At 46.4% G+C, this 13141-nt stretch overlaps 1 protein-coding gene across 2 annotated transcripts in view; it reads left to right on the plus strand.

Annotated features, from left to right (window-relative positions):
* The first annotated feature begins 4829 nt into the window (after positions 1-4829).
* Positions 4830-13141, plus strand: part of UNC79 (unc-79 homolog, NALCN channel complex subunit) — a 126401-nt gene continuing 118089 nt past the window's right edge. For both annotated transcript variants that reach the window (XM_068398114.1, XM_068398115.1), the window contains exons 1-2: positions 4830-4926; positions 12621-12741. In XM_068398114.1, the coding sequence (XP_068254215.1) occupies positions 4905-4926; positions 12621-12741 (143 nt within the window). In that variant the 5' untranslated portion in view covers positions 4830-4904. The remainder of the gene's footprint in view (positions 4927-12620; positions 12742-13141) is intronic.

Here is a 13141-nt window from a genome sequence, read left to right on the forward strand (position 1 = left end):
GTAGGTATATTTTCTAGCTCTCTTGAATATATATTTTCACCTTAATATCCAGACATCCAGCTGACTGATTTTCAAGGATCACCTCCTTCAAGTGCCAGAATGGTCCCTCCCAACATGGAGGAAGTCAAGCACAGGTCATAGGAAGCTTGCATGGATGAACAAGGTGTTCCTGACAGAAGTAAAACATAAAAAGGAAGAGTATAAGAGGTGAAAGCAGGAGCAGGTGACCTATGAGGAACACAGAAACACTGGCCAAGTGGGCAGGGATGGAATTAGGAAACGCAAGGCCCACCAGGAATTGAATCTGTTGAGGGAACAATGAGAAGGGCTTCTAAGGGGACATCATTAGCAAAAGGAAGGTTAGGGAAGATGTAGGTCCATTGCTGAATGGAGCAGGGGACCTGCTGATGAAGGACATGGAAAAGGCCAAAGTACTCAATATCTTCTTTACTTTGGTCTTTTCTGGTAGGACCTGCCTTCAGAAATCCCATGCCCCTGATGCCAGTGGGACACTCTGGAACAAGGAAGACTTACACATCAGTAGAGGACGATCAGGTAAAGGAACATTTAAACAAACCAGACATACACAAGTCCATGGGACACAATAGGATGCACACACAGTTGTAAGGCTGCTTTTGATTATCTTTAAAAGGCCAAGGCAGCTGGGAGAGATTCCTGAGAAATAGAAGAAAGCAAATGTCACTCCTGCTTTCAAGAAGGAGAAGCAGCAGTATCCAGGAACTATAGGCCAGTCAGTCTCACCTTGATCCCTGGGAAGATGATGGAGCAAATAATCCTGGAAACCAATTCCAAACCCATCAAGGACAAGAAGGTGATGGGGAGTAGTCAGTGTGGATTTACAAAGGGAAAATCATTCCTGACCAACCTGATAGCCTTCTATGACAAAATGATTAGCCTGGTGGATGAGGGGAGAGCAGTGGATGTTTATCTTTACTTTAGCAAGACTTCCATCACTGTCTCCCATAACATCAGCATTGACAAACTGATGAAGAATGGACTAGATAATTGACAATAATGTGAATTGAAAAGTGGCCAAACAAACTGCCAGGCTCAAAGGGCACAAAGTCCATCTGGAAACCAGTCACCAGTGCTGTACTGCGGGGGTCAATACTGGGGCCAGTACTGTTTCACATCTTTGTCAGTGACCCAGATGATGGGACACCCTCTGCAAATATGCAGATGATACAAAACTGGGAGGAGCGGTTAATACACCAGATGGCTGTGCTGCCATTCAGATGGATTCTGAGAGGTTGGTGATATGGGACAACAGGAGTCTCATAAAGTTCAACAGATGAAAATTCAAGTACTGAACCTTGGGAGGAATAACCTAAGCACCAGTACAGGCTAAGGGCTGACCAGTTGGAAAGCAGCTCTGCAGAGAAGGACCTGTGAGTCCTTGTAGACACCAAGTTGACTATGAATCAGCAATGTGAGCCACCAATGAGCCTTTGTAGCAAGAAGGCCAACAGGATCCTGGCCTGCATTAGGAAAAGCATGGCCAGCTGGTCAAGGAAGGTGATTATTCCCCTCTACCCAGCACTGGTGAGATCCTGTCTGGAGTGCTGTCTTGTTCTGGGCTCACCAGTACAAGAAAGACATGGACATACTGGAGTGAGTCAAGGGAAGGGCTAGATGATGAAGAAACTGGAGCATCTGTTATATGAGGAGAAGCTGAGAGTGCTGAGATTGTTTAGCCTCATCAAGAAAAGGCTTGCGGGGGTGGTGGTGGGGGTGGGTCTTGTCAATGTATATAAATACCTGACAGGAGGGAGTAAGAAGATGGAGCCAGACTTTTCTCAGTGGTGCTCGGTGACAGGACCGGAAGCAATGGGCACAAACTGAAATACAGGAAATTCCACTTAAACATCAGAAAAAACTTTTCTATTGTGAGGATGGTAAAACCTTAGAACAGGTTGCTCAGAGAGGTTGTCAGGTCTCCATCCTTGCAGCTCTTTGAAACCTAACTGGACATGGCTCTGAGCAATCTGCTCTAGTTGACCTTGCTTTGAGCAGGGAAGTTGGAGTAAACAATCTCCAGAGGTTCCTTCCAATCTCAGTGATTCTATGGTTCTGTGAAATTTCCACTCATGAACTCAGAAAAGTACCCTTTGTTCTTTTTGTTTTTTATCAGTTGGTATGTAAGTTTTCCATTCCCCATTCATTCACTGTTAAAAATATGTTCTTGCATTAATGACCTGTGGACTTTCAGATGCCTGCAGTTTTTATGTGTTCTCTTAACTGAGTGCATGTAGAGGTAAAAAGCACATGGACATAAACCTCAGCTGCTTAAAAATGTTTCCAGTGGAGCACTGTACACATTTTATTAGGCAAATTCATGAGGATCTTGCTGAGAAATGGTGACTTCTATTCAGCACAGAGACTTGAGAAATTAATTCCCAGAATGCCATGTTCCTGTACTTGCTCCCTTATGACATTTGTTCACAGTTTAAAGCATGAGTGTCTATACTTGTAGTAACAAACTAGGCAAATCTATCAAATTGTTTGACCAAATAACAGATGACTTGTATCAGTATTTATTTGGGACTTAGGCATTGTTTAGTCATGCAGAAGGAGTCATAAGCAATAAATTGCTTTCCATATACCTGAATTACACGCTGAATTGTATAGGACCTTGTTCAGTAAATGCAGGCATAGCTGCAATTTTCAGGCACTTAAACCAAAGAATAAGTTTTACATGAGAAATTGAATTCATATTTTCTCCGTGTATTCCTGCGTTATCAACCTGACTGGTTTTAGTAGGCTCACCACTGCAGTATGTGAACACTTGGTATATTTTAAAGGATAGGATACCTATGGGAGCTCAGTTCCTCTCAGTGCACAGTTCCCTGTTGTTCTGTAATGAGCAATAAAGCAGCTAAGATTGATTTGTTGCATCATCAGATAAAAATTCAAGATAAAGATGAGACCTGCCTTCAACAGCTTATTTCAGTGATGTCTGAAAGCCATTTGTCTGTATTTTCATCACTTGTGTTCTATATTGTGAGACCTAGGGCTGGGGGAAGTGGGGCTTGTAGCACCACATGATCTCCCTGGGCACTTAGTTAAATAAAATAAATTAAAAAAATCTCACTGACTTCAGTAGGATCGGATATCACATGTCAGTTTCTAATAAAAGAATAAACTTAAATGCTTACTCTTAAATGTTTAATGGTAAAAGAGTAAACTTAAATGTTTAGGTAGCAACCTATGGGATCTTGCAGTGAGCCCAACAGGAAGAAGCAGCAAAGCACATATGGGAATGGGCCAGTGCTCTTTGCATTTGTGAAGTACTGCTCAAGGAAATGGAGGTGACTCCTCTCCCAGTTAACTCATGCCTTTCACAGTTGCTGATCAGTTGCACTATAGTCACAGCAGCTTGTTCATACTAGCCAGTGCCAGTGGTTTATGTTGGCTCCTCTCTCTCTCTTTGGGGCTCGCAAGCAGCAAGGAACGTGGAAAGAACAATGGCCTCAATGAAATGCATTAAGAGCTCTGTTTCGGACCTAATTAAGTGGTGTTGGAAAAACATTGTACATTTAGTATTTTTAGAAGACTGCTTTGAGAGAAAAAGCCAACCTGTTAAATGCCAGTGAACAGCATCTGCCCCTTTACCGCAGTTCCTGGCATAGAATGTGCATCATCCCCAAATGAGGGCAGCAGTAATTTGGGTGCACTGCCTTGCATGATGAATAATAAAACATATCTATTTTCCTCCACCTCCACAGCATGGTTCTCTTTGGCTGCCGCAGGCCTATTCATCTAACACAGCCCAGCCTTCTGAGGAGAGTATGTTGCAACTGGCTTTTTATCTACAAGCATCAAGGCTCCCGTGCCCTGGCTGATGAAATACTACTGCTTACACATACCTTTCGCAGAAGCATGAGGATCTGAAAAAGTGTTATGGAAAGTTTCAGAGAAGAGACTCATGGCTAGCTGTTCATTTCTGAGACCTGTCAGGGCAAAGACAGGACGCTGGGGAAGCTGACAGGACATGTATTGGTGAAATAATTTCTCTTGGAGCAAATGAAAAGTGATTTAAATTATATTCTTATTACTGTACTCCCACCACGAATGGTCTTTCCATCCCACCTTCGTCCTGCACTGACAGCACCTGGGGCAGTAACCACAGCTGGGAGCTAGTGACAGAGCGGGGACATTAGGGCTGAGCTCAGCCCTCATCTCTTCGGGGAAGGGCAGACAGCGGCAGGACCATCCCCGATATGCTTGGCGCACGATGGAAACAAGTGGGGACACTCGGCCAGAGGCACCCGACTGAGGTACACAGCGGGAGCCCAGGGGGTCGAGGGGAGGAAAGAAACAAAATTCCTGTTTCAAACAAAGAATAAAGCGTATACAGACACAGCCCCATGAACAGCCCCGACAATAACGCCGCCATCCCCGGCCTAGCTCAGTGCTCCCCCTCCTGCAACCCCCGCAGCGGCAGGGCGGCGGGCCGGGGGATGCGCACCGCCAGCCCCCTCAGCAGTCTCAGACATCCTCGAAGCCCCCGGGGAGGCTCGTCAAGATATTCCAGCCCGGCACCTCCCGGCTCAGCTCTGCGGCGAGCTCGGTGCTTCGGCGGGGTAATGTTCCCGCCTGGGGCGGGTGCTTCAGGGCTGCCCCGAGGCGGGCGGGCGGACGGGCCGTCCTCCACCTCATCCCTTGCGAGGCCGCGGCAGGCCCCGCTCCGCGGCCGCCCCCGCCGCCAGACGCGCTTCGCCTTTAAGAGGCCGTTCCCGCCCAGCCCCGCCCGCCCGCCGCTCCCCGGCCCGCAGCCCTGCGGCAGCGGCACCAGTGCTGAAGAGAAGCGGTCGTCGCCGCCGCCTTCACCGCGGCCGGGCCAGGCGCTCCGCGGCGGCTGAGGGGCAGAGCGGGGCGGCAGCATGTCCACCAAGGCGGAGCAGTGTGAGTGGCGGGGCCGGGGGGCGCGGGCCGGGGCCGGTCCGAGGGAAGCGGGGCGCGGGCGGCCGGGTGCGCCCTCCCGCGCATGGCGCTGCCTTGCTGCCGGCTGTCAGTTGCCCCGGAGGGGCAGCGCCGCCCGGCCTCCGCCCGCGGTGTGTAGCGGCCGCGTAGCAGCTAGTGCGAGGGGAGGGGGGGGCTGCCGGGAGCGGGGGCTGCCGCTGTTCTGGCTCTTTCTGTCTCAGCCGCTCCCGAGCGCTTGGTGGCGGCGGCCCTCGGAGCATCTCGGCTCCCGCCCCGCGCCTCGCCGGCGGGGTGGCCCTTCTGGGGAGGCGGCGTGTTTGTGCCAAGGCAGCGCTGGGGACCTGAGGGGAAGAAATGAGGGATCAGGGGATGAGAGTTACAAATTGAGACCGCTGGCTTGGCCCTGGACCCCACGACGGGAAGGGTGCAGCCGCCTCCTCTGCCGGTGCTGTGCCCTGTCCCAAAGGATGTACGCACCTGAGAGGCTGGAGATCCGACTGCAGAGACCAGAGGTCACCCGTGTGTTGCCATTTTGAAGGTGGTCTTGCTGTGAGATAGAGAGAGAAGGGAGGTGTGCTGTCATTCTTGCCCGTACTGTTCACCTTTTGGGTGCACATAGACCGGGTGTTACTGTCTTGCCTACACGCTGCCAGCCGCAGCCCCCAGAGTGTCCCAGCAGGACCCCCAGGTGCTGACATCCCCTGCCCGGGGCCTAGCGTGCCTCCTCACAGCCACGGGTGTTTTAACCACCATGTTGGCTAGATCTGACTGGAGCAAGATCAGATGATGTGGTGGTTGGAGCAGCTGGGTCATGCTCATGTTCCCCACTGTTGTTACTGCTGATAACAGCTGGTGTATCTGCCAGAGCCCTAGCGGGAGGCATAAAGAAAAATACCACGGTAGTCGAGCTTGTTGCCCATATCAAAGCTATTTTCCCTCCTGATACAGTGTAATTGTTGTGAGCCAGGCAGTCTGTGACTGGTAGGTTGGATTGATGTTGTCACGATGACACGATGTGATTGTCATGTTGACATCATGTGATCCGACACTTCATGTGCTGAGAGTTGCTCTCTCCTTCCTCCAGGTCATTGGGAAGGATCCTTGTATTTATATATGCCTGTGCTGAACTGATCTCAGGAAAAGAATGCTTGTATTTTTTTTTCCTTTGGGGTTTACTGCTTATTTACCTTGATGGATGATGTTGCTATTAAAATATTATATGGAAGCTAATTTATTGCTGTAGGGATGCACTTCTGGCCTCATAAGTAGAGGCACAATGTTCTGACTGTGAAGCAGCCCTGAAGTGTGCGATGTTCAGATCTGTACCACTCTGTTCTTTCTGCCTTCCCTACCCCCCACCTGAGTTCTGTGATTGTTTCTTCTTTCTTGTGATACTTATACATTAATTATGCTTCTTTCACACTGGCATGTGAAAGAATTTCTGCCGCCTTTTCTCCCAACACTGCCTTTGGCATTTTCTTCCTTTTCTGTTCTGCCTTCTCTGTTCCTCCATTCCTAATGCTTTTGGTCTGCTCCGTTTGAGCTTCTCTTTCATATTTTCTCCTTAGCTGTTTTTTCTTTTCATCCCCTTATACTGTTCAAGACACGGTGTCTTGCCCTGTCACATTGCTGTTGCTTTCTATTTTAAGACTTACTTGGGGTCCTGGTTTCAGATCTTTCTGCCTCCTAACATTCTTTATCATGATGCTCCAGGTAGAGTATTCGCTTAATAGACATATCCTGTGCATTCTAACCTACTGAATGTATTTTTTTTTACCAAGGCTGCTCCCCTGACTAGTTCTTATGGCATTACCAAATGTTTTTGTCTCTACATAACTTCAAGATTCCCTCACCTGCAATTTTTGAGAAATGGTGATGGACTCCGACAAGGATTATATTGATGTGCACACATCACTATCAGGCAAACCATCAAACCCCAGCTGTTGCTGCTGGTGCCTCTGCCCTCACTGACTGACAGGCGAGAACCAGAATGTCTCAGGAAGGAGTCACAAGTCATAATAAATGTCAGTTTACCAAGAACAGCAGCAACACACTATGAATGAGGAAACAGACTGATCAGAACAGAAGAGCAAAAAGGCGCTGGTCTAAACAGGAGTCTGTGACCACCCCACAGCTCTTTGGCAGGTTGTATGAACAACAGGTAAAATGGTGGCAATCTGGGAAATCACAAGAAGCCTCTCTTTTTTTGTGACCATATGCATCTCATATCTCATACCATCAGGACTGACAGTGACTTTCATCATTTGACTCATCACAGCATGCCTGAGGTGTTCTATTGTATTCAAAGAAAATTAGTTCTTTTTCACCTTAAATAACAGTAACTGGTGTTGTGGTAAGTAATGTCCTGGGAATGCCTGATGCCCACTCTGTTCTTCTCCAGGACAGTGGAGCAACCAAGACCATCTTTAAAGACTCCTGATGGTTTCACTCTTGATTCAGTCCATGCTTACAAGGGGGCTAGGGAGTTTAGTTAGGTCTGCGTAGATCCTAGAGGGATACTCAGCAAAGCACTGTGGAATAACTTTTTTTTTTTTTTTTTTAATATTTGTTTTATGTGATGACCTGGAGAAGAGGAGGCTCAGAGGTGACCTTATTGCAGTCTGCAACTACCTGAAGGGAGGTTGTAGTGAAGTGGGAGTCGGCCTCTTCTCCCGGGCAACTAGCGATAGGACAAGAGGACACAGCCTCAAGCTTCGCCAGGGGAGGTTCATGTTGGACATTGGGAAGAATTTCTTTTCAGAAAGGGTCATTAGACATTAGAATGGGCTGCCCAGGGAGGTGGTGGAGTCACCATCTCTGGATGTGTTTAAGAAAAGACTGGACATGGCACTTAGTGCCGTGGTCTAGTCTGTAAGGGCAACGGTTGGACTCGATGATCTCTGAGGTCTCTTCCAACCTGATTGATTCTGTGATTCTGTGACCCTGTGACGATGGCTAAGTATTTCCGCAGAGTGACATAACTTTTTGAAGTGTATCTGTGAGTGCTCAGAAACTCAGAAAATTGGGTCATTCACACACTTCTGTATCTTGAAAACTGGCAGAGGTTTGCTCTGGGGCTTTACTTCAGAAGGTTCTTTGTGCTCTGGGAGGCTGTGCTGAAATTGTCAGTGTTCTGGGAAACAGAACTGAGAGGTTAGGTTAAAACCTTTAGCCTAAAGCTAATGTTAATATTTAGTCTTTATAAATAAATTTTCTATTTTGTTATTTTGCCTGATAGAATTGCATGACAATGCTGATTAATAGAAATAAACAGATTTCCTTCTTTACTAAAAAAAAGTGATTCTAGGTGTTCTATACCCTTTATTGAAAATAATTAGCTGTACAGAGGCAGACAGTTCTCTGAAGTACATCTAGAGATGAATTCTGACATAATCTTTGGCATTTTGTTAATCCAGTTCACTTACAGATATCTAACAGCAAACAGTGGCAGCCACAGTAAACTGTGCATCTTGCTGTGAATTGTTTTTTGTTGGGTACTGTGAAATGTGGTCTGTTTTCTTAGCAAATATGCCTGGCTTCATACTTTTTTTTTTCCTGGCAAGAGAAAGTAGCATTACAAAATATATTTATGAAGTAATTCCTTTTTTAATTTAACCTAGTCTAGATTAGTTTTTATAGGGGTCTTCATGACAGTGGAAAAAAAAAAGAAAAGTGTCTGTCTTTAAATAATCTGGTAAACTGGCCTGCAAATTTGGGACTGAAACTGAGATAATGAGCAGAAAGTGTGAGGTGTGGGACGAGGAGCAGAAAACAGGTCTTAGACTGCTAAAATAAACTTCTGTAACCTGGAGTGAAGCACATCAAGACCAACTGGTACTAGCCCAGTGGTTTTGGGGGTGTGTAGGAAGCTAGTTATGGCTGGTCTCACAGACACAGGGGTAACCTCCTGCAAAGAACAGTTCATGTGCTGCAGGCCTATGTGGTGGCCTGAAAGGCTCTGATCTTGCTCCTGGCTATACTGAGGCAATCTGAGTCCACTTGACAAAACTTATGTTTTCACTTGTTTGGGGGGAAAAGAAGTAGTGGTTGATTCTAATTATCCATTAAGGATAAAAAGAAGGCGGAGTTACTGAATGCCTTCTTTGCCTCTGTCTATACTGCTGGAGGCTGTCCTGAGGAGCCCCGGACCCCTGAGGCCCCAGAAGAAGTCAGGATAGAGGAGGAATCTGTCTTGGTAGATGAGGGCTGGGTCAGGGACCAATTAAGCAATCTGGACGTCCATAAATCCATGGGCTCTGATGGGATGCACCCGCGGGTGCTGAGGGAGCTGGCGGAAGTCATTGCTAGGCCACTCTCCATCATCTTTGCTAAGTCGTGGGCAACGGGAGAGGTGCCTGAGGACTGGAGGAAAGCGAATGTCACTCCAGTCTTCAAAAAGGGCAAGAAGGAGGACCCGGGTAACTATAGACCGGTCAGCCTCACCTCCATCCCCGGAAAGGTGATGGAAGCAACTTGTTCCTTGGTGCTGTCTCTAGGCACATCAAGGATAGGGGGATCATTAGGGGCACTCAGCATGGCTTCACCAAGGGGAAGTCATGCTTAACCAACTTGATAGCCTTTTATGAGGACATAACCCAGTGGATAGATGATGGTAAAGCTGTGGATGTGGTCTATCTCGATTTCAGTAAAGCGTTTGACACAGTCTCCCACAGCATCCTCGCAGCTAAACTGAGGAAGTGTGGTCTGGATGATCGGGTAGTGAGGTGGATTGTGAACTGGCTGAAGGAAAGAAGCCAGAGAGTGGTGGTCAATGGGACAGAGTCCAGCTGGAGGCCTGTGTCTAGCGGAGGCCCTCAAGGGTCGGTACTGGGACCAGTTCTATTCAATATATTCATTAATGACTTGGATGAGGGAATAGAGTGCACTGTCAGCAAGTTCGCTGATGACACAAAACTGGGAGGAGTGGCTGACGCACCGGAAGGCTGCGCAGCCATTCAGAGAGACCTGGACAGGCTGGAGAGTTGGGCGGGGAGAAATTTAATGAAATATAACAAGGGCAAGTGTAGAGTCCTGCATCTGGGCAAGAACAACCCCATGTACCAGTACAAGTTGGGGACAGACCTGTTGGAGAGCAGCATAGGCGAAAGGGACCTGGGGGTCCTAGTGGACAGCAGGATGACCATGAGCCAGCAGTGTGCCCTTGTGGCCAAGAAGGCCAATGGCATCCTGGGGTGTATTAGAAGGGGTGTGGTTAGCAGGTCAAGAGAGGTTCTCCTCCCCTTCTACTCTGCCCTGGTGAGGCTGCATCTGGAATATTGTGTCCAGTTCTGGGCCCCTCAGTTCAAGAAGGACAGGGAACTGCTAGAGAGAGTCCAGCGCAGAGCCACGAAGATGATTAAGGGGGTGGAACATCTCCCTTATGAGGAGAGGCTGAGGGAGCTGGGTCTCTTTAGCTTGGAGAAGAGGAGACTGAGGGGGGACCTCATTAATGTTTATAAATATGTAAAGGGCAAGTGTGATGAGGATGGAGCCAGGCTCTTCTCAGTGACATCCCTTGACAGGACAAGGGGCAATTGGTGCAAGATGGAACACAGGAGGTTCCGCATAAATATGAGGAAAAACTTCTTTACGGTGAGGGTGACCGAACACTGGAACAGGCTGCCCAGAGAGGTTGTGGAGTCTCCTTCTCTGGAGACATTGAAAACCCGCCTGGACGCGTTCCTGTGTGATATGGTGTAGGTAATCCTGCTCCGGCAGGGGGATTGGACTAGATGATCTTTCGAGGTCCCTTCCAATCCCTAACATTCTGTGATTCTGTGATTAACGTCACCTTAAAGTAAATTTGTGAAGTAAAACACTTAAAAGTGAGGAAATATAATTAAAGTTGCTTATGCATCCTTAGTTTATTACTTTTGCATGTGCATTATGACAGTGTCCCTAGTTGCGTTTTTACTTGCTGTTGTCCCATAGACCCCAGCCCTGTTCAGTCACATGATGGGCTTTCATCCTGTGGTGAAGCAGGGTAATATTGTGAGGGAGACTTCTGTCCATAGAAGCTTCACTTGCTGCAGAAATTGGGAGGGTATGGCCAGTACAGCAGGAAACAGGAGAAAGGATGATCACAATGAGGGCAGTTAAGCACTGAAGACTGTGTTTCTTGTCATGCAATTCAAGTGAACGGTATTCTTCGCTTGATGATTATTTGAGTGTTCTCATTTTATGGATAACTGACGTGAAATTGTCGAACCTCGTTTGTTTGTGTGACTGAGCACTCAGTTGGTTTTGTTTACTGAATGTGAAAGTGCAGTACATACTGCTATCTATACTGGCAAAATGGCTCTCAGTATCTGGAGCTGAGCCTCTAACAGCGGTTGCAGACACTTTGCTCTTGATGTCTGTCCTTCAGTCTTTTTCATTAATATGGATACAACGTCGCCCCTTCTCATTCAGCTTGTCAGTGATACAGTAAAAAAATCAGAATGCTCATGAAATGTTCAGATACATCAGTGAGAGGCATAGGGACGTATCTCAGGGAGTTACACCCTTCTGTTCAGTGAAGGACTTAATGGTATTCATTCATTAATAAATGCCACTTGACAATGAGAATAAAACAAAGTATTGACTAATTGCTCGTTTAGGAAGCACAATTTATCTTCCACACTGAAGAAACCCTGTAGGGGAGCAATGTATATCTTGGTGTAGTGAAAGTCTGTCATAATCCATATGCTCAAGGGCTGAAGTCATTCAGAAGCATCTCCCCTTTTAACTGCCTATTACACACTCTTGGTGTAACAAGATTGAGTTCCCAGCCAGCTCTGCTTACATGGAGGCTGTGTCTGCACAGAGTGATGCTGTGAACAACTGCTGAGCAGTCTAGCTGGAAGCGCAGTTGAGCTGGTGCAGCCTTCTGCCACAGCCAATGTGCTCTGTTTCTCGGGAGAGTTCATTAGTCTGAGCAGAGCAAAAAGTTGAGTGTCCTCAGGTGTCTCTGCATGAGACTGTCTTGTGCCATATAGGCAATGTAAGGTATTGCAGCTATAGTGGGTAATCACTTTTTTCCAATACTGAACAAGGATCTCTGTTAGAAAATAAACGTACTATTATTTCTAAAACAAACAAACAAAATATTTCAGTAAAGGTGTAGAACTCCTAGTGCTCTTTGAAATCCCCTCACCTGCTTGATCAGACTTCCTAAGACAGTTAAATAAACAGCACAGATCTTTTTATATCTTTAGTTCATTGCATAAAGTAAATGTACGGCCTAAAGTAAATCACATAAGCTCTCTCTGTCTCAGCTTATTTCTCTGCTTTGGCTGTAGAAATATTTATCCGTCTCACGTGAACCTCCTGTGATCCGATGATTCATTCATTATAAATGAATCTTCACATCCTTGGAGACACAGAAGTAGTGCAGTTTTTTGTGTGTGTTTTTTTGTTTGTTTGTTTATTGATATATTTTTTTTTAATTTGCTGGCACTAAGCTGGTCTAATACAAATGCAGGCATTCACTTCCGTGCCTTCCCCTTGGCACTCTTGCACCGGAGTGTTCAATTTATTAAGTCAGTAGAAGGAATGTAGAGACTTTTCTGGTTTTTACAGTTTAGTTCTTAAATAAAAAAAGAAAATCAGAAATGGTAGGAACAGGCATGACTGAGTCAAAGTCTTCAAAAAACCTAAATGAAAGTTTTTGTGTTTATTTTTTGTCTTTTATGTAGTTGCTTCCAAAATCCGTTACCTTCAGGAATACCACAACCGGGTTCTTCACAACATTTACCCTGTGCCCTCTGGAACTGACATTGCAAATACTCTGAAATACTTTTCTCAGACGTTATTAAGGTAAGTTTTAACTAATGCTCTTGAAGAAAAAAGAGCTAAAGAATTGTAAGGGGTGTTGGCTGACTTTGAATTGGTTGCAAGATTTAATAAGTCAATGCTCAGCCAAAAAGAGTCAGAACATAATTTAAGAAAGGAATGGTATGAATTAATCTGTTCAGTGGCTGTTGCCCAATTTGCCCAGTTGAGCTGCTTATTGAGTAGCTGATTCTAAAATAAACTTGATTGATTACACATTTGCTTGGCCCTCCTAAGACTTAGCTGAATGCACAAACATGCTGAACTTGTGAAGAAAGGAGTTTGTGACGTATAGTATTTTAGATGTGTATACTCATGACCTCCTTGACAGTCCTGGTGCCTCAGGATCCTAGAGGAATGAGCCAGATGAGGAGAACTAGGTTCT

Source organism: Nyctibius grandis, chromosome 4, assembly GCF_013368605.1.
Source record: "Nyctibius grandis isolate bNycGra1 chromosome 4, bNycGra1.pri, whole genome shotgun sequence".
In the NCBI taxonomy this organism is placed as follows: domain Eukaryota; kingdom Metazoa; phylum Chordata; class Aves; order Nyctibiiformes; family Nyctibiidae; genus Nyctibius; species Nyctibius grandis.